The 22,606-nt window shown below is 41.6% G+C and overlaps 1 protein-coding gene and 1 pseudogene across 3 annotated transcripts in view; both read right to left on the bottom strand.

Annotated features, from left to right (window-relative positions):
- FLVCR1 (FLVCR choline and heme transporter 1) overlaps window positions 1–10,063 on the bottom strand; it is a 38,337-nt gene extending 28,274 nt beyond the window's left edge. For all 3 annotated transcript variants that reach the window (XM_019918568.3, XM_073803203.1, XM_019918569.3), the window contains exons 1-2: window positions 9,078–10,063; window positions 3,626–3,770 (exon numbers count right to left, since the gene is read on the bottom strand). In XM_019918568.3, coding sequence (XP_019774127.1) covers window positions 3,626–3,770; window positions 9,078–9,815 — 883 coding nt within the window. In that variant the 5' untranslated portion in view covers window positions 9,816–10,063. The remainder of the gene's footprint in view (window positions 1–3,625; window positions 3,771–9,077) is intronic.
- Window positions 10,064–14,251: 4,188 nt separating this feature from the next.
- Window positions 14,252–16,435, bottom strand: LOC141279156 (small ribosomal subunit protein uS8-like; annotated as a pseudogene).
- Between the last annotated feature and the right edge of the window lie 6,171 nt (window positions 16,436–22,606).

Raw genomic sequence — 22,606 nt, 5'->3', positions numbered from 1 at the left:
ATCCCTGGTCGGGGAACTAAGATTCCACATGCTGTGCAGTGCAGCCAAACATAAATAAATAAATAAATATTTAAAAATAAAATAAAATCAGAGACTTTTCTCAGGGCTTGAAATTCTTATACACTAAGTAAAACGTACTTCTATTAACAATTTATAATAGGAGCCAATATATAAATATCCTGAATATAAGAATCAAAAATAAAATTATACATGCATGTTTTATACTCATGTATTAAATACCTTAATATTAAATATTTTGACTGCCATTACTTTTGGTTTCTGTCATCCACTCATTTTAGTGAATCAGGATGATAAGGATTTTAACTGACATACTTAAGTGATATAGTTTACTGCTCTGCATAAAAAGAACAGCTTTCAAATACAACGGCATTACCACTTATACAAGAGGAATTGAAACAAATAATCAGACTAAGTAAAAATTAAAATGATATATTTGTATATGTAACATTTTATTAATGGAGTTAGATTGCCCAGGCTCAAATTTCATCTTTAGCATTTATATACTAACTGTGACCATGGGTAAGTTAAATTTACTTAAATTCTGTGCCCAGTTTCCTCATTTATAAAATGGGAATGATAATAATAGTACCGCCCTTATAGGGCTTTGAGGATTAAATGAAATATAGCATGCAGTTGTGCTTTTAAACATGTTTGGTACATATCAATCAAATGTTAGAGACTGTAATAGTATTCTCCCAATAAGAATGGGGTATTACCGTGAAATTCAGTGGAAGGTTGGGCTTAATTCCTAGAAATGTTAGATGGATTACACTTAGGGAGGGTAATAGGATTACATGACATGAACCCTCCTCAAGTTAGTATTTTAGGAAGACTTCTGAATACCAGTTTGGTATATGTCACATTGCTGAAAAGCATCAGCACAAAACTAAATTATTTTATAAGATTTGATTGGGCTTCCAAAATATGTATGGGTAGAATTTAGAAGGAAGTAGCATTGTCTCTTAGTAATTAAGGAACTATAAGAAAGTTAGGATTTTTAAAATAATCCATATTTTCCTTAATAGCAAATATTTAGGTATAAGGAAAACAGGTAAATTTTTAATTTAAACGTCACAATTTTCAACCTAGACTTTCACATCACAACTGTATATTATCTTGCTTTTATACTATGCTTAGTATCGTAAGATTAAGTTTATAGGTCACCAAGCAAAACTTGACAATGAGCTTTTTTTTTCCCTATTCTATTTCCATTCCATTCACCCCCCATTTCCATTTCCACTGTCTACTCATAAGCCATGAGTACGTAAATAATTATGTACATGAATAGCTCTCTTTTAATTTCTTAAATAATACAGGGTGATACGCCAATGGTCATACCTATGTTTTTTGTCCCACTCCTTTGACAAATAAAAATCTTATATTTGTAGCATCTCATATATATATATATGTTTAAATACATGTGTCTTATATATAATTTTTTTTTCTTATATATAATTTTGTATCTATAGATATCTTATATACAGTCTATTACTCTCACTTCTTCCAAAGAGACAAGCAATTGAAGACGATAAAAAAAGGAAAACCAGAATTTATGCAAAGATACATAGCAATCAAAGGAAAGAGAATTATATATATATATATATTTCTTTTTTTTTTTTTTTTTTTTTTTTTTTGCGGTACGCAGGCCTCTCACTGTTGTGGCCTCTCCCGCTGCGGAGCACAGGCTCCGGACACGCAGGCTCAGCAGCCATGGCTCACGGGCCCAGCTGCTCCACGGCATGTGGGATCTTTCCGGACCAGGGCACGAACCCGTGTCCCCTGCATCGGCAGGCAGACTCTCAACCACTGCGCCACCAGGGAAGCCCGAGAATTTTATATTTTAATAATCCCTATTGCTAATGGAAGATCCATTTATGCAAAATGTATATAAACTATATCTCATACTTCATCTAGCACATCAAATATGGCTACCAGAAAAGTAGATATAGGAATTTGTTTTTTAAAAATATAGATTTCTTTTAAAACCTTGTTAAACTGACAAAATAGTACAAGGGATAATTTATCCTTTTTCAGTAGTCAGCACACAGCAAATATGCCACTCCCTAACAGAAACATAAAAACCAATCATAGGTAGATTGGACATGTCAGAATATTTTAAATGCTACCATGAGAATATTTTGTTCATTATCTTAAGGAAAATTAAAAATATGTGGGCTGAGTTTCCTATCCCTGGGTCCAGCAGTTCATCTCTAAAGGCATCTGTGGTGGTGCAGTGGTTAAGAATCCACCTGCCAATGCAGGGGACACCAGTTCGAGCCCTGGTCCGGGAAGATCCCACATGCCACCGAGCAACTAAGCCCGTGCGCCACAACTACTGAGCCTGTGCTCTAGAGTCCACGAGCCACAACTAGTGAGCCCACGTGCCACAACTACTGAAGCCTGCACGCCTAGAGCCTGTGCTCCACAACAAGAGAAGCCACCACAATGAGAAGCCTGCGTACCGCAACGAAGAGTAGCCCCCGCTCGCCACAACCAGAGGAAGCCCGCGTGCAGCAACGAAGACACAAATCAGCCAAAAATAAAATAAAATAATTAAATAAGTAAAATTTTAAAAAATAAAGGCATCTCTATCAAAACACTCCATAGTCTTTAACATACATTTTCTTTGAAAACTGAGGATTTTATATCTGGTGATCATAAAAAAAAAAAATTGCATTTTTCATTACTGTTATAACCATGGTAAAAATTAACATATAAAATTTAAAACTCCAGCTATAATGAAATTTAATTATAAATTTTAATGATTGAAAGATGGCCTTTCAACTTTAAAGTTCCTTTCTTCTTCAAATCAATTTAAGATATACTGAGTGCCCACAAGGCAATATTATAGTTATGTTAGCAGCTCTATTACTTAAATAAGCCTCACCTATTCTTTTCCCTGAAATCAAAATTGTTTCCCATTAAAAATAAACTTTAAAAAGCAGACCTTCCCAAACCTTCTTCCAAACTGATGATGGCTGCTTGCAGCTGATTTTGACTGACTGCTTCAAGAGACAGGCCCGGACGAGAGGACTCGGGGACGAGTGGTGGCAGCAGTGCTTTGCTGGAGTGGCCTAACAAGCAGATAGTTGCCACAGTTTGAAATTCTGCTGAACAGCTTGCTGCTGCCCAGGATCATTCACTGGTCAACATTTTCAGATCCAGTTAACTGTTAAATTGGGGATCCCTGGAAGGATTTATCATTTAAAGGAAGGTTGTAGCCTATTCGCATCATTTCAAAGCACGACAAGAACTTGTTCCTGGCGAGGTTAGTGTAAGATGCAGACACATAGACGGATAGGCAAAGAGGAGGCAGGTAATATGTTTGAAACCAACAGTTATCAGGAAAGAAAAGTTAGTAGGGAGACAAATGAGATGAATTAGTCTTCAAACCCTTTACAATATTAAAACGGATGTAGCGGACCATAACATATCCTTAGGCGGTAGCATTCATTACCTAAACAAGAAAGTGAACAGCAAGAATGAAACAAGCAAATAGCACTTGAGATATTACCAGTACAAATTTTCAGGGTTGGTTATTTTTATTTTCATATGTTTGTCATGCACTTATCTATATAAGCTTTAGGGAAAATAATTCACTTACCAATTACCGTTAAAATAAATAAAAGTGTGGAGACAGCTGAAGTTCCATAAAACATGGTACTGATATTACAAGCCAGCAGTTGTGTGTTATTCTGTGTGTTCGGCACCAAAACTGGTGGCAGCAAAAAGCCAACTGCAGTTCCAAGCTGTAAAATAAACAGTCCTGTTAATTCTTTCTTCTTATTATAAGAGAAAAAAAAGTAATCAACATAAAGACAACCACTATTGCAAGGTCCTTTCGTAAGCTCTAAAGCACCATGTTCTAATGTCTTTTTACCATACCATTAAAGGAAAATTGTTGTCAAATGTCTTCCCTAGTTAATAAACATTTACTAAGCTCCAACCATCCAAATGATGCTGCTATAAAGTTGTGTAAGACACACTCCTTACCCTTTGGCTACTTACAATAAAAAAGGAGAATAAGGGCTTCCCTGGTGGCGCAGTGGTTGAGAGTCCGCCTGCCGATGCAGGGGACACAGGTTCGTGCCCCGGTCCGGGAGGATCCCACATGCCGCGGAGCGGCTGGGCCCGTGAGCCATGGCTGCTGAGCCTGCGCATCCGGAGCCTGTGCTCCGCAGCGGGAGAGGCCACAGCGGTGAGAGGCCCGCGTACCGCCAAAAAAAAAAAAAAAAAAAAGGAGAACAAAAATACACACATATACACAAAAAAATGCTGAGAAAAGACAACATACAAAATGGGAGAAAATATTTGCAAATCATATATTTGATAAAGATCTACCATCCAGAATATATAGAGAACTCTTACAACTCTACAACAAAAAGACAAATATCCCAATTCAAAAATGGGCAAAAGACCTGAATAGACATTGCTCCAAAGAATATGTATAAATGTTCAACAAGTACATGAAAAAATGCTCAATATCATTAGTTATTGGGGAAATGCAAATCAAAACCATACCCGCTAGAATGGCTATAATTTTTAAAAAAAAACAAAGTAACAAATGTTGTCATGATGTGGAGAAATTGGAACCCTTGTACACTGCTAATAAGACTGTAAAACAGTGCAGTCACCATGGAAAACAATTTGGCAGTTCCTTAAAAAGTTAAACATAGAATTACTGTATGACCTAGCAATTCCTCTCTTGGGTATATACCCCCAAACTGAAAACAGGTATTGAATATTGTGCATGAATATCCGTAGCAGCCTGATTTGCAATAGCCAAAAGGTGGAAAACAGCAAATTGTCTATCAATGAATGAATGGATAAACAAAACGTGGTATATCCATTCAATGAAATATTATTTAGAAAGAATGAAATACTGATAGATGCTGTAACATGGATGACCTTTGAAAACTTGCTAAATGAAAGAAGCCAGACACAAAAGGTCACATACTGTATGATTCTATTTATATGAAATATCTAGACTAGGGAAATCCATAGCGAAAAAACAAATTAGTGGTTGCCAGGGGCTAGAGAGCGGGCAATGAGGAGTGACTGCTTAGTGGGAACTGGGTCTTCTCTGAGGGTAGATGAAAATGTTTGGGAACCAGATATAGGTGATGGCTGCACAACATCGTGAAGGTACTAAATGCCACTGAGCTGTACACTTTAAAATGATTAATTTTTTATGTGAATTTTACCTCAGGAAAAAAAAAATTAGGCCGACTATGATCATCACAACAAGAGAAATAAAATCAAAGTATTAAAGGAGGATCAGTGGAGGGAGATTTCAGATTCTTTGGGGGACGGAGGTGAGACAGAAGGGCCCAAGATAGGTTTCAAAGAGGAGGCTGAGGCAGAGAAGTAACATTTACCAAATATTGCATTTGCTCCCTATAAAAAGCTGGATAGAGACAGTTAAACCGGTAATTACAAGTGTAGTAAGAGCAGTACTGTGATGAGAGGTAGAGTGCCATGACTGGGAAGATCATGTAATTGATCATTCAAGCAAGAACACTAGTTAGAGTGAAAGGGACCCCATGAGCAGTTGTACTGGACAAGATGTACACCTGGACTATTCTAGGCCAGTTGGAGCATATGGTCACCTTAGCTAAGAGAGTACTTTAGAGGAGCACCCTGTATAGACGTGGGGTTCAGGAAAAATTTTTGAAGGCACAAAGATCTGAATAAGAAATTAGAGTTAGTCAAGTGAAATAGAAACGTTCCCAGTCAAGTAAGTCAGAAAGAGAAAAATATCGTATATTAACACATATATATGGAACCTAGAAAAATGGTACAGATGAACCGGTTTGCAGGGCAGAAATTGAGACACAGATGTAGAGAACAAACGTATGGACACCAAGGGGGGAAAGCGGGGGTGGGGGTGGTGGGATGAATTGGGCGATTGGGATTGACATGTATACACTGATGTGTATAAAATTGATGACTAATAAGAACCTGCTGTATAAAAAATAAATAAAATAAAATTCAAAAAATATATATATGTTCCCAGTCAAGGGGACATCATGTACAAAGGAAGGAGAGAGCATGGCCTTGTGAGAAACTGTAAGTAGTGCACAAGTCCCCTCAGAGCAGAGCAAGTCTGTATATGAGGAATGGAGGCTGTGCAGAGAGGTGATGCTGAGGAATTGGCAGGAGGCAGAACTGGAAGGTCTCACTTGACACTTAAGAGAGTTTGAATTTTTTCCTAAGGGCAATGGAAGACACTGCAGAGGGCAAGGGAGTGTCCAGGACAGATGTGCACATTAGAAAGACCACAATGGACGAATGTGGAGAATAGAGGGAAGAGAGCAAGAACTGCAGATAGGAAAATCAGTTAGCAAGCTCTAGGTGAGAGCTACGGGTGGCCAAGGCTAAGATGGTGGCAGTGGAAATGAAGAGTAATGAGCTGGGAGACAAGGTAAATTTTGATTGGTGGGGTCATATGGGATAGTCAAGTGGAAATATCCAGCTGACCAGTATCTACATAAGTCTGAAGCTCATTAATTTATTGAATAAATTTTTATGGAGAATCTACAACGTGCCAGGCACTCTAATGAATGCTGGACATTCAGACGATGTGCCTATTTCATGAAACTTACAACCTAATGGTGGGGATCGGAGAAGAGTAATAATTAACAATTAATATATAAACATAAATATATCAGACAGTGATAAGCACTACATAGAGGATTAAAGTACAATGATGTAATAAGCCAGTGACTGGGCAACTCTAAATGGGATCCTCAAGAAATGCCACTGAATGATATTTAAAATGAATTTAAACTGAGAGCTGAATGATAATAAGGATATAACAATGTGATCTTAGGAGGAAGATCATTCCAGACAGAGAGAATGTTTTTGCAAAGGCCCTTAAGCAAAATGCAAGCTTAGTGTTGTTTAAGGAAGCAAAAACATGTTAGTAAGGTTTTGTAATCCACAGTAAGGAATTTAGATTTTATTTTAATTACTATGGGAAATCATTGGAGAGTTCAAAGCAGAGCTATGACATGGTCTGATCTATGTTTTAAAAGGTTCTCTCAGGAATTCCCTGGCAGTCCAGTGGTTAGGACTTGGTGCTTTCACTGCTGGGGCCTGGGTTCAATCCCTGGCTGGGGAACTAACATCCTGCAAGCCGTGCGGCATGGCTAAAAAATTAAAAAAAAATTTTTTTTTAGAAGGTTCTCTCAGGTTAGAGACTTGGCACAGTAGATGGGTAGTTAAAAGACAGGATTCAGGAATCAGACAGACCTAAGTGTGAATTCTGCTGCTAATTAGCTGTGTGACTTTTGGAAAATAACTTTATCCCTTCAAGTCTCAGCTTCTGTATATATAAAATGAGGAGACTAATAGTTCCTACCTTACATAATGAAATTAAATGAAACAATGTGTGTAAAGTACTTAGCATGGTGCCAGGTTTAGTGAATGCTCAATAATGTTGAATATTACTATGAATGACCACTCCATAATCTAGGCTAAAGATGCATACTTGGGGGTCGTGAGCAAGTGCAGAGCTACTAGAGTCAAGGAAGGATTCGAACACTTAGGGAGAATGTGGGAGGAAGGCCCAGAGGTGTGCCAAGTGTTAGAGGGATATCTGCCTATGAGAAAACATTTCCATTTATTATCCATGAAATAGATAATCCATAGATATGGAGTTGATAATATTTCCATCATGCTCAATGAAGTATTAATCTTGCATATAATTTCGTAAATGAAAAAATAGTTGAAGGAAACAGTTCCTATCCAAACATGCGGAAGCAACCAACTAAAATATCAGTCACAAATTATTTTGGATATAAAACTATATTTCAAGCTATCCCTTCTTCTGTACTTTTAAAGGAAATAAATATAAAGCAATAAGCCCACATGTAGAGTTAGTCTTTACATGGAATTTAAATAGATCTTACTGTGATCTTGAAACAAGTGTTAGACCAGAAGTAAAAGAGTAACATTCTTTTGTTACATAGCTACATGATATATGTATAGAGAGAGGTAACATTTTTGTTATACAGGTCTTTTTTTTTTTTAAAGCAATTTCTTTTAAAAAGTCTTTATTGAATTTGTTACAATATTGCTTCTGTTTTATGTTTTGCTTTTTTTGGCCCCAAGGCATGTGGGATCTTAGCTCCCTGACCAGGGATCGAACCTGCACCCCCTGCATTGGAAGGGGAAGTCTTAACCATGGGACCGGCAGGAAAGTCCCTTGTTATACAGGTTTTTAACTTGATTCTCCTCGAGCTGAATGAACACTCGATATAATTTACATAAAGTATCATAGGACTCCATATGCAAAATTTAAATTACAGTAAAAGGACCATTCTGCAATTAAAACACACACACACACACACACACAAATTCTACCTAATAATGCTACTGGAACGCTAATGAATTTGAACCTATGGTGTTGGCAAGTCTAGGAAACAGTTTAATGGAGACTTGGCAAAATAAGCCACGCTTTTGCAATGGATTCTATGATCTATGATTTGTCTTGCATTTTCTTACCGTTAAAATTTGGTAATAGGACTCAGTAATGCTGTGAAGTCTTTATCACTAGATTTATTTAGGGATCATTTACAAATGTCTGTTATGTACCAGGCACTCTGCTGACTGCTAATATATAAAATTAAACAGAAGCTGTTTACATGGACCACTCAAAATAAGAACAAACTTCCCAGAACACAGCACCTTCCTTTTGCAAAGAATACACTGATGACAAAAATAATACCTACTTTAGACTCATTCATTATTGCACTGACAAGTTTTCTATGATGTTAGGCCTAGATATGGGCCTGTACAGTTAATTACTTTACAGGTAATTCTCAAAGATGACCAGGTAGTCATTTTAAACTGGTTTTGAAAGGTCTGTCTTCACAAATAAATCAAAACCCCTCTTTAATCCAAGACTGCTTCCTATTTTATGACTGCTCACCTCCTGCCCTTCATTTATAGAATGCCTCCTAAGGGTCCATCCATATACCTAGCTCACATGGCCTATGACGTTTTATCCGGTCCTTCGGGATCCGATTTTCATCTGTTACCCTAGTCCTTACCTGATTACCTAGCACGGCGGTGGCGCAAGCTGTGGACACCTCCTTGGGCCCAAACCACACTGAAGCGATGTGGGAGGGCAAGCCGAGGATGAACACCTGGGCCACAGAGCACAGGCACTGGCCCAACATGGTGACCCAGAAGAGATGCTGCTGCACGCTGCCGCACTTGATCCAGGCGCCCAGGCAGTTGAGGCCGGAACCGAGCAGGGCGGTGAGCCGCAGGCCTCTGGTATCCAGCAGCCAGGTGGCCGGGAAGATGAGGGGCACGTAGGCCAGCATGTATACCATGGACAGCCAGTCAATGTGCAGCGAGGAGACGTTGTAGAAGCCCTCGAAAACGTTGCTGATGATGCTGTATTGGATCCACTGAAACGCGTTCACCATCGAGTACAGGCTGAAGATCAGTAGCACCAAAAAGCGCCGCGCGGAGAGCGCAGTCCGGGGCACCAGGGTGCCCTCGACCGCCGGCGTCTGCTCGCCGGGGTCCTTGGGCAACAACCGGGCCTGGGTCTCCTCCTCCGGGGCCAGCGGAGTCTTCGGCCTGTCCAGAGCTCCCGAGGGGGCCTTGGGGCTGTCCCGAGAGACCCCATTCAGGGCCAGGCAGCCGGCTTTGGGCCCGTTCTGCGTCTCCGCGCTCACCTTTCCAGCGGGCGCGTCCCCCGGGACCGGGAGGTATCCGTTCGCGGGCGGGTGCCCGTTCGCCACCGTTGTCCCCTCCTCATCGTCGGGCAGTGCCATGTCCCTGGGCTCCCCGGAGCCGCCTGGCGCCCCCGCCCTCCTCCCAGCCCTGCACCCCCAGCCCAAGACCCGAGGCCCTCCCTGCACCCCAATCCCTACCCCTCGGCCCACTGCTCCTGCGACCCTCTCCCCGGCCGAGTGAGCCTCGGTCTGAGCCGGGAGCTGCAACCCGCGCTGCCTGAGCCCGCAGGCGAAGTCCTCGTTCCCGAGCGCTGCCCGGCGGGCGGTCACTCAGGGCCAGGCCGGGCCGGGAGAAAGCAGCGTCACTGCGCGGTGAAGGCCCGCTGGCCAATCAGCGGCACCCTCGCCCGCCGGAGCCAATCGGGGAGCTTCCGGAGGGGCGGGGCGGGAGTGAGTGTGCGGGGCGGTAGAGGAGGAAGGCCAAGCTGGAAGTCTACGCTAGGTGTTCTCCTTCTGGATGGATGCTGTGGCCAGAAGTCCTCCGACCTGGGCGTGGGCGGGCGGGAGGCGAGCTTTGGATTGGGCAACTCGGGACTGCGAACGAGGGGCTAGGAGAAACGGGGGAGACAAAGAGGCAGACATGAGTCTCTCCACCTAGGGGGGCTCCTCTAGGGACAGGTCTAACACTGGCAGAGGACAAACTTGGCCTCTCGGCCCAATTCAGCTCTCAACATCGGACGCTGCCTTTAGAGCAGACAGGAGCACGTTTCATAAATTCGTGCTGTCTCGGCAGAGGGAGAGCACCGGAAAGCATTTTGATCCAAATAAAGAGATTTCTTCAGAAATCTGCCCTTGTGAAGTTGGAATCTCTGGGACGTGCTGTGCCTGAGCAGGCCCTGTTGCTCAACATTCTCCCTTGCACCAACACTTGCAGTTAGTATTTACTGGACACACATTCAGTGGCTTCCAAGCACCACACTTGCTTTGAAAGGTATGTGCCCCACACTGTCATGGACTCTGGGGAATAAAAAATAAAAATGAGACATATTGCCTACTCTCAAGAGCACACGTAGCCTTGTAAGTGTTCCTGGACTACAGGAAAAGTCAGTCCTGCTACTTCTTGGGAAACTAAATTTGAAGGAAAAAAAAAAAGACTCCAAGTATTCATTATTAAAGTGGAATTGAAACTAGGGGTATCTCACAATGGATTTAATCTTAAACGGTAGGGCTTCCCTGGTGGCGCAGTGGTTAAGAATCCGCCTGCCAATGCAGGAAAAAGAGGTTCGAGCCCTGGTCCAGGAAAATCCCACATGCCGCAGAGCAAGTAAGCCCGTGAGCCACAAATACTGAGCCTGCGCTCTGGAGGCGGGGCCCCGCAGCTACTGAAGCCCATGCGCCTAGAGCCGGTACGCCACAGGAAGAGAAGCCACTGTAATGAGATGCCTGTGCACCTCGACGAAGAGTAGCGCCCGCTCTCCACAACTAGAGAAAGGCTGCTCGCAGCAATGAAGACCCAATGCAGCCAAAAATAAATAAATAAGTTTATTTTTCTAAAAAAGTGTTGCTACCTAGAACTCTAAAACCCAGTACACTTTCTTTTTATTGCCTCTTAACATCATTATTTTGGTAGCATATAAAAATATATCAGATACGTCTCAGTGCAGGTGAAATACTACATAATCCTAAACCTGAAGAAATATGTGCATTTTATGTCTTCCTTGGTCATCCTATATAAATTGCACATTCCACTCCTAATCCCCTTCATTTTTCTTCTTAATGCTTAGCACTCTAAAATGTCATTTTGTTGTTGTTGGTGGTGGTTATTTCCTCCTTCCCCACTAAAACGTCAGTTCTGTGAGGGCAGGGCTGAAAGTTGTTTTGCTTTGCTGCTGTTGCTGTATACTGAGAACCTGAAACAGTACTTAGCAGTAGGTGTTCAATAAATATTTACTGAATGACTGCAACTAACAAGCATTGGACATTTTAAATAATTACTTATTTTTAAAGTGAATCCATTTCTTTTTTAAAAAAATTGTAAAGTTCCTCTGCAAATATGATTTTCTAAACACTGATTTAGATATTATTTTAGATGACTGAGTGATGTCCTCTGAATGAACAAATAAATGTGGAATCCAAAGGACTTCATTCTTAGTTAAGATGTCTATTATATGGATTTCTGAAAAATGAACTAATTGCATTGCTTAATATTCAGTACAACTCACTATTCATTATTCTGAGGCTTTTTTTTTAATACCTTCACGAACCATGAAACCTTCTACATAGCTCACACACACACAACAAAAACCTGTTCAGAAAGGGAATCAGGGACTTCTCTGATGGCGCAGTGGTTAAGAATCCACCTGCCAGTGCAGGGGACACGGGTTCAAGTCCTGGTCCGGGAAGATCCCACATGCCACGGAACAACTAAGCCCGCACACCACAACTACTGAAGCCTGTGCGCCTAGAGCCCGTGCTCCGCAACAAGAGAAGCCACTGCAATGAGAAGCCCGTGCACATCGGCGAAGAGTAGCCCTCACTCGCTGCAGCTAGAGAAAGCCCGAGCACAACAACGAAGACCTAACACAGCCAAAAATAAATAAATAATAAAATAAATAATTTTTTTTAAAGTAATCCAATGGATAGAATTTCATTTTATTTTTGATTCTTTTTTTTTTGATGCATTATTGATGTACAACACATGTTAGTTCCAGGTGTACAACATAGTGATTTGATATTTCTACACATCTCAAAATGATCATCACCAATGAGTAGAATTTTAAACGGACCTTTCTTTACTTGCCCCAGTAGTACCTCCAATCCACATGTTCACAGTAAACATTCAGGTATCTGCAAACTTCTCACCCCCTTCCTGAAACCAAAAAGTGGCAAATTGTATTAGGCTTCATTTCCCCATTATCCAGTGAAGATTGGAGATTGTCTTCTACCAGACTGGAAAGATAACTTTCCTTTCTGCACAGAGGCAGCTTCCTGAATGTACTCCTGCAGGGAGGCCATTCTTTCTGATTCTTTAGGCTCCATCTGTTCAGAGATAATTTGTCTTCTCTATGTCCTTAGCAAGAATGATTGGGGTTGGGAGTTGGGAGTCCTCTGAGTGTCCCGGATACCAGTTAGCATCTAACTTCCCTCCATGGTGGACTTCCCTGGCGGTCAAGTGGTTAAGACTCTGTGCTTCCACTGCAGGGGGCACAGGTTCGATCCCTGGTGGGTGAACTAAGATCCCTGCATGCTGCTCGGCGCCACCAAAAAAAAAAAAAAAAAAAAAAAATTTCCCTCCAGGCTTTTACCAGCTGGTGCCTATCTTATTCTTTTCCACCTTGTCATTTGTCTTCCCTGCACTTAACAAAGTTCTGTATCTGACACCATCATCATCTACATGGAGCATACCACCAAGAGGATCTAGAATAGTGGAGAAGAGTATCAGATCTAGAGCCAGGCTACCTGGAGTTGAATTCCAACTTCAGTACTCACAAGCTGTGAGAACTTGGGCAATTTACTTAGCTATTCTGTAATAGTACATGCCTCGTTAGATTGTTGTTGTGAGGATTAAGTGAGTAAATAACACCTCGCACATGGTTTAGGCATTCTTTTTTTTTTTTTTTTTTTTTTTTGCGGTACAGGGGCCTCTCACTGTTGTGGCCGCTCCCGTTGCGGAGCACAGGCTCCGGACGCGCAGGCTCAGCGGACATGGCTCACGGGCCCAGCCACTCCGCGGCATGTGGGATCTTCCCGGACCGGGGCACGAACCCGTGTCCCCTGCATCGACAGGCGGACCCTCAACCACTGCGCCACCAGGGAAGCCCGGTTTACGCATCCTTAGTTACAGTTATTGAGATAGTCTACTATAGTGGTTAAGGATCCAGGCTCCAGAGCCAAATGACCTGGATTCAAATCCTAGCTCTTTGACTTACTAGTTGCATGACTTTGGACTAGTTACTCTGTGCCTCAGTTCCAACAGAGAAAATGAGGACAATATTTTTCATGAGACGGTTGTAAGAAATAAATGGCTAATAAATATAAAGTACTTAAATGGTTCCTTGATCCCTGATGTACAGTAATACTCAGTAAAATATTATCTATAGCCATTATTATCAACTCATGTCTCCTCAAAGTCATATCACATTCTCGTGTTATCTTAGATTTGATCCCATCTTGTCTATTTAAACCTGCTTGGATTGTCCTGGAGCTACTCCAAGATCTTTTAGACGGAATTTATGGTGGCAAAGTCCCTCTCTGGAAGATGCGCTGAGGATGTCCCTAAAGGGCAGTACACAATGGCAAATGCTAATTACTCTTAGCCTCACAAGAGGGAGATTTCTTGTCATTGGAAGTGGCCAGGGCTTCCCTGGTGGCGCAGTGGTTGAGAGTCCGCCTGCCGATGCAGGGGACGCGGGTTCGTGCCCTGGTCCGGGAGGATCCCGCATGCCACGGAGCGGCTGGGTCCATGGGCCGTGGCCGCTGGGCCTGCGCGTCCGGATCCTGTGCTCCACAGCGGGAGAGGCCATGGCAGTGAGAGGCCCACATACTGCAAAATAAATAAATAAATAAAAGGAAGTGGCCAACTGTTGAATGCACCACCACGTGACATATCTAGACAAGAGTTAGATGAAATATCTGTGTTGGACTAGGTATGTTGTAGATAAGATTCCCAAACTCCATGGAAAAGTGAGCTATGTTAGATCTAAGATTTTTTCTGACTTTAAGTTTCTATGATTTATGAAAAGTAAGATATTTCCAATGAAAGGATTTGACAAAATTTGTATGCCTCTTTCAACAAAGTTCCATAAAGGAACAAATGGAGTACAGAAAGGGGAAAGTTCAGCAGTATCTCTTTGTATTATCATTTTAATCTCTTAACCTTGCCTCTTCTCTCTTGAGGCTTCAGTGGTAGATACTTATGTTCCAGTTTAGGCATGAATCATACTTTATATCATGGATATATAACATAACACGAACCTTAACCTCTGCCATAGAGGACAGTACTGAGAACATCACTTGGCTGGGAGTCAAGATGAGTTTGAGCTACATTATGGATGTGAAAATGCCAAGTCAGACCAATTTGAATGAGTAATAGTTCAGTGATATGAGATCTGAGTGACACCCAGGAGACAAGGTCCAAGATACTATTAACAGTGATGTGGCTATTCCTGAGCAAAGGTTTCCTGAAGTCTAAGAGGGTAAGATACAAACCAGAACAAGGTCCCTAGATGTAAAATCCATGTTTCATGGAGACAGGTAAATTTTAGCAACATTGTTTTCAGTTGGCACCACTATTACCATGTCTGTTCACCTGAGTGGCCAAGGCAATGCTGTTCTACGCTGTGGAAAGGTTAAGTTGGAATAGAGGCATGGAGGAAGCTGGAAATCAGAATCCTCCCATGGTGTATTTTTCCCCCCATTGAAGTGATTTATCTGTATCTATATGTTATATTCCTAGAAAAAGAATCCTAAGGATTTTCCCTTATGTGTGTTTTTGTCCTGCTTCCTCTTGGTCCATGATGTCAGCTAAGTTCATCAGCACGATGAAACCAAACTGACAGGATAGGAGCAGATTATTCTGCCATTTTTCTAGATCTTTGAGTTACACACCTAATCTAGGGCTGATCACTGCACACTTTAACTGCCCAGGAGGTTCACAATTCTCCCAGCACTGTGATCATCAATGACTTTGAATTTACCAATGTCACCATGCTTCAACATCAGTTAGAAGCCAGGCAATGACTTTGAAGCGATGCCTAGTAAGGATTTGACATTTGGGCCTCTTTTTGGCATTGTTGATGCTCCTGAGAGCATCAGCCAGGACATTCATGCCTACCATTGTAGTGGCACGGAAAGATGGTGGAAACCATGTGTACATTTTTGTGCAGATGTGCTAGGGATTTAATTCTGAAGTGGGAAGAGCGTTCTGCCCTAAAACATCTCCACGGATTTACTAAATTAGATCCTGCCTCTCTTAATCTGGCTTAAAATTTGCCTATTGAGTGATTTAAGTATAACCAATGTCAAATCACACTAAATTATCCATATTACATCTTGTTCCTATTCCCTTTACCTGAATGAATTTATCAGATTTGGCATGTTGGTTTTAAAGATGGTGAGATTCGGGCTTCCCTGGTGGCGCAGTGGTTGAGAGTCCGCCTGCCGATGCAGGGGACACGGGTTCGTGCCCCGGTCCGGGCAGATCCCACATGCCACGGAGCGGCTGGGCCCGTGAGCCATGGCTGCTGAGCCTGCACGTCCGGAGCCTGTGCTCCGCAGCGGGAGAGGCCACAACAGTGAGAGGCCCGCATACTACAAAAAAAAAAAAAAAAAAAAAAGATGGTGAGATTCATAACAACAAATTTAAAGAAGAGATTTCCATTCACACATTTACCCCTGATGGCTCCCCTACCCCCAGCCATAGTCATTTGAGCTTATTTTGTTTGTTTTTTAATGTTAAGGGAGCGTTTTGTGCTCAGGAAAACAAAAGAAAACATGGTTACTTGTGTTTAAATCAATACAAAATTTATTAAAGTTGTTAATTTCAAATTTCAATCTCAGCTTCAGTGACATCATGTAGGTAGCGTGAAATTGACCATAATGGGAATATGTACACAGTGAAACTGGCAAATGCTACATCTACCAATGCACCACTGCTAAAAATCTAACAAAACAAATCATCCGAAGTATTTTAAACACTACTTACAAACTTAATAAGTCCAAAATTTTTGATTAAAACAGATTTTCTTAAACAGTGAAATACTGTTTGCAAAGAAACTCTTTTACAGCTGTGAGATAATAGAAATATATATATATATATCGGTCTCTGTCACCGCCCCTCACCCCATTCCTGGCACAGATCTCCTAAAACCCTTGTAATTTCCTAGTTGATAAGAGCACTAGGAGCATCTTTTGTTTTAATATTTGGTCTTTCTAGTTCCTAACACAGAGTTGATAAATCCCTTGGAATTTCCCGGGTGATAGCAGTATCATTAGTCACTTTTAATGAGGTACTCTTGGTGGGCTGCTGGATGGGGACTGGCCACCAGAAAGACCAAGCCATGATTAGAAGCTTGGACTTTTCAGTCTCACTTCCCATTCTCCAGAGAGGAAAGAGGGGCTGGGAATGAAATTAATGATCAATCATGCCTACATGATGAAGCATCCATAAAAATCCCAAAAGTACTGGATTAGGCGAGTTTCTCTAACACCCAGCGGACACCTGCAGGTATGGAAGAGTAGTGCTTCTGGAGAAAACATGGAAGCTCCACATCATTTCCCACATACCTTGCCCTCTGCATCTCTTCCATCTTGATGTTCATCTTACCCTTTTATAATAAACCAGTAAACAGTAAGTAAACTGCTTTCCTCAGTTCTGTGAGCTGCTCCAGCAAATTAATCGAAACCAAGGATGGGGTCATGGGAACCTTGATTTAGAGTCAATCAATTAGTCAGAAGCACAGGCGACAACCTGGACTTGCATTTATTTGTCATCCGAAGTGGGGAGAGGAGCAGTTTTGTGGGACTGAGACCTTTACCTGTGGGATCTGATGCTATCTCCAGGTAGACAGTGTCAAAATTGAGTTGAATTGTTGGACACTCAGAGGGTGTCACAGAATTGCTTGACATGGAAAAAAATCCCACACATCTGGTGTCGGAAGCGTTGTCAGTGTGATAGTAGTGTCAGAGTAAAGAAGAAACACATGGGAGGAAGAGTTTTCCCTATACAGAGCTTTCCAATAAAAATACTACAAGTGAGGCTTCCCCGGTGGCGCAGTGGTTGGGAGTCCGCCTGCCGATGCAGGGGATACGGGTTCGTGCCCTGGTCCGGGAGGATCCCGCGTGTCGCGGAGCGGCTGGCTCCGTGGGCCGTGGCCGCTGAGCCTGCGCGTCTGGAGCCTGTGCTCTGCAACGGGAGGGGCCGCAGCAGTGAGAGGCCCGTGTACCACCAAAAAAATATATATATATATACTACAAATGGGGGACTTTGCTGGCAGTCCAGTGTTTAAGACTCCATGCTTCCACTGCAGGGGGCACAGATTTGATTCCTGGTCAGGGAACTAAGATCCTGCATGCTGTGCGGATCAGCCAAAAATAAATACGTAAACAAACAAACAAAAGGACAAAAAAAACTACAAGTGGAATAGCAATTAAACATAAATTAAAATCACAAGTCTAGTAAGTCAGATTCTCTAATATATCAGGGTCTCTTAGCCATTCATATATTTAAACTAACAAAATTCATACTGATTATTACGATTACAAAAACATTACCAAAAATATTATGATTTCTTCATTTTCTTGTAAGCAAAAAAATTAATAAACAGAAACCGCAGTTAAATAGAGTTGGGAGACCAGCAGGGGGCGCTCTCACACCCTGCAGCAACAGCAGAACGCAACAGGAAGAAGAAAGACTCCTTTCCTGAAAAGGACTCAGCCAATGAAAAGCCACGGACTCTTTGTCTACTATAGCCCTCCCAACTTCTTTCTCCCCTCAATAAAAGCATTCTCCTTTCCTTACTGTACCGGGAACTTGCATGTGGCTCGCCATGGTTGCAGACCCTGAATTGCGATTCTCTACTGATCTGAATAATCCCACCTTTGCTGGAAAAATATCTAGCAGTCTATTTGTTTCAGGCCAACAAGTCATGCAAACAAAGCTCAATTCAGTCCACTTTGTGAGACCAATACCATCTGGGTCCTCTTCCTTGCCTGCCTCTGGCTAAACTTACCAAGGTCAATAGGAGACAATCTCCGGATCCAACCCCATCATCTGAGAAAATTCCCACACTATCAGTTTTTGATAAATCAGTCATTTACGGGAAATCAGTCTCTTAGTCCTTAATTTTGTCTTCCTGAGGGCACACGCGAAAGATTCTCCATTTTATCTCCTCCAGTTCTATTTTGGATTGCGATTCTTTCACACTACCATAACAAGTCAAATTCCTCATGTCCAGGCTTGGGAGGGTGAGGTCGCTAAGACAGTGCCCCTTTGGTCAGGAGTGGTGAAGGAGCTGGGCATGGCTGAGTGTAGAGTGGAGACAATAACTAGAGCAGAGGAGGACTGGCAGAGCAGAAAATAAATCACACCACATTAATCCTCGCAGTGCAGCCAGGATGCCATGTGCATGTTTATCATGCAATCGAACTCATGATCTGCTAAGATTTGCTCTCCATATTCTCTCAGTTAGGCCTAACTACCCATCCTTTAGGGTCCAAGTCAGCTCAGCTCCCACCTCCTTCCTTAGTCTTTCTCCATGACTGGAGCCCCTACAGACTTCTCTCTCTTCTGACCTCGTAGCACTATTAGAGCCACTAGCCGAACTCTTCCTGGCAATGTTACTTAGCTTCCCTTTGCATATTTTATCCCTTTTCTGGATTTGAGCTTGCTAAAGCCAGGGACTGTATTATATAGTATCTTATTTTATAACTCCCTCAGTACTTAAAAAGGCTTTTTACTTGGCAGTTCATGCTGTATGGAATCACTTGCACGTAACTTGGTAAATGCTTTTAGATGGCAGTGACTAACATTAGGAAGATAGCCTGCTCCATTATTGTAAAATTTTAATCTATATTACACATTAAATCATGCCTCTGTCCTTCTGAAATGTAACTAAACACAGTTTAAATTTAATTTTACATAGTTGGCCACAATTGTGCATGCCTAGTGTTGTATCCTATAACCTTAGAGTGGGAATGAAGTAAGACCTTGGTAAGGTTTGGTGAAATGTGAAATAAAATAGATTCACTTATGTCAAGGGGTTTTAAAATGGAGCCAGGAACCCATTAAGGAGGTGAACCTCACACACGGATGGAACCATGGACTTCTGAATTGGGCCAAACCACAAATATTCCAAGGACTCTGCAAGAACACCTGAAACTTGTCACAGTTATGGACCGGACTTTCCCCTCCCTTTAGTGTTAGCCTTATCAAACCTGTTCAGTCAACACTAGCTTCTGCCTCCAACTACAATTAAAATTCTTTGTAATACAAATCTCCCGTCTTTGCCTTTAAAAGCTCCTGACTTTTACTCCCCAGCAGGACGTTGTTTAGGTTGCTATCAGAATCTATGTGACCTGAATTACAATTCTTTGATCCCCAAATCGGTTCCTTCCAAGACACAAATTCTAAACTTTCTGAAAAAGATTTCTCAGTTACAAAAGACTGGTAACTCTTCTGTCACCCCCCCCAGCTCCTCAAGTCTGTCCTCCACACTTCCCCCCATCTCCCTCCTTCTTTTCCTCTTCCCTTGCTGAACTCCCTTTTTACTCCCCAAACCCTGAGGCCTCCCTTGATCCTCCACCCCCAACCTCTTTCATTCAACCAATTCAAACTCACAGGTTTAGGGAATTCCCTGATGGTCCAATGGTTAGGACTCCGCACTTCCACTACAGGGGTCACGGGTTCGATCCCTGGTCAGAGAACTAAGATCCTGCAAGCTGTGCAGTGCAGCCAAAAAATAAATACATAAATAAATAGACAAAATCATACATTTAAATTGAAACCTAATAATGAGAGCACCCTTTTAAATCTGATTTACATACTTGGGACTAAGGCAGAATTGCTAGCTATAGCCAAAGGGATTTCCAAGCTTACTGAGAACCCTCACCATTTTGCAAAGGAATTTAACATTGTCATTCAAATCTATGAGCTTGTGTTTCCTGATCGCCCAACTTTGGATGGCTAAAACTAGCTGGAATAATCCTTTAGAGGATCTTCAATGTTTCATGCCAGCTGACAGCTCTGAAGCCAAAGAAATACCAAAAACTTTACATGAAGCCATTCCTTGGGCCTTCCCAAAACCTGTTGATTGGAATAAAATCAAAGCATGCACTCAAGGACTAACAAACTTGTGCATGACTATTACAACAGACTTGAAATTGTTTTCAAGGAAAATCCTGAACTTGTAACGGAGCAGGACCTTATGGGGCCTTCCCAGGACAGGCCTTCCCCCATATCCTCTGTTTTAGCTTCTCTCTGAAGTACCTAGATAATAGTTTTTTTTTTTTTTTTCTTAGAGTTCATCTCCATTTATGTCAACATTACATGTTTAATGATGACTTCAACATTATATTTGCAGTTTTAATATAAACTTAAGTAGGCTTTAATTTTTTTTAATAATTATCTATAGAACTACTTTTAGGCAGGCAAAACATGTTCAGTGATTTTTTTTTTATCCTCAGCCATTGTCTTATTGCTCATTTTATCAAATTAATCCTTCCTGTCCCAAAGAAAATTAAGAGATCACTATTATCTATAAATTGGGGGATGAGTTATAAAGTTTTTGTATATTATATGTTACATACATATATACAATATACATATGCATTTTATATATGTAAAGTATCCTCCAGTTTTACAAATTTTTAGTTACAAGTCCTAAGAGGGATAGAATATATAGAGACTACTTATTAAATCTTATTTGGGAATTACTGAAATAGAATGTTACATATTTGCCTCCTAATAACAAACACCATAAAACATAACTCAGTCAATAAATGGAATTCAAGGAAAAATTTAAATATTCTTACAAACCACAGAGACTACAAATGCCAAAGAAAATCTGATGTCTATTTAGGTCACTAAATAAACATTTTTCAGTAAAATCTACAGATAAAGAAGATTTCAGACTGAATAAAAAAAAAAACATTTGGAGGAAATTTATCTTTAAGTTCAAAAGTCACAAAATTAATCAACTGTGTCAAAAATTAAGTTCAACACATTTCTTAACAAACACAAAGAATTCCATACAAGAAACTGATTATAAAATTCTGATAGGACTTCCCTGGTGGTCCAGTGGTTAGGACTCTGGGCTCTGAACGCAGGGGGTCACGGGTTCGACCCCTGGTTGGGGAAGATCCCACATGCCACATGGCAAGGCCCCCCAAAATAAATAATTTACAAAATTTTTTAAATACAGAGAAAGGAAAAGAGAAATGAAAAATAGTAAGGTCTAATGAATAGTAAATATTATATAAATGAAAGCAAATAAATCATTTATTGCAAGAATTTTTTTTTTTTTTTTGCGGAACGCGGGTCTTTCACTGTTGTGACCTCTCCCGTTGCGGAGCACGGGCTCCGGACGCGCAGGCTCAGCGGCCATGGCTCACGGGCGCAGCCGCTCCGCGGCATGTGGGATCTTCCCGGACCGGGGCACGAACCGTGGCCCCTGCGTCGGCAGGCGGACTCTCAACCACTGCGCCACCAGGGAAGCCCTGCATGTCTTTTTGAATTATGGGTTTCTCTGGGTATATGCCCAGTAGTGGGATTGCTGGGTCATATGGTAGCTCTATTTTTAGTTTTTTATGGAACCTCCATACTGTTCTCCATAGTAGCTGTATCAATTTACATTCCCACCAACAGTGCAAGAGGGTTCCCTTTTCTCCACACCCTCTCCAGCATCTATTGGATGTCCAGGATGGACATCTTTAGATGGTTATTAAGAAATGGAATAAATAAAAATGACATTAATGGAATTAAAACAAAGGTTTTAATACAACACCACCTGTAACAGGGAAGAGCCCATTTTGACTCTTCGGATCTGTTTCTTCGACTTTAACCTTTGCTTTTCGTTGCTTTTGTTATTATAATCATACATAGTGGCCTGCCTCAGGGAACCCTGTCCCTCTGCCAGAATGTTAAACTAAAGTGCCTTTGTTCAGCTCACAGGGAGGCAATCTGACCCTGCCCACCTGTGAATGGCTGCAGAAAAGAAGGAATTAACACATTCCCTCCCCAGCCAGGCAAAACTAATGGCCTTTTTACTTTACTTCCTCATCTCCTCCCCCTCCCTGTTCTATAAAAGAAACTGGCATCCAGACCCCATAAGATGGTTATTTTGAGACATTAGTCTGCTATCTTCTTGGTCTGCTGGCTTTCTGAAGAATAAAGT

This window comes from Tursiops truncatus, chromosome 1, assembly GCF_011762595.2.
Source record: "Tursiops truncatus isolate mTurTru1 chromosome 1, mTurTru1.mat.Y, whole genome shotgun sequence".
NCBI classification, from domain to species: Eukaryota; Metazoa; Chordata; class Mammalia; order Artiodactyla; family Delphinidae; genus Tursiops; species Tursiops truncatus.
This window is presented reverse-complemented; position numbering and strand designations above follow the sequence as displayed.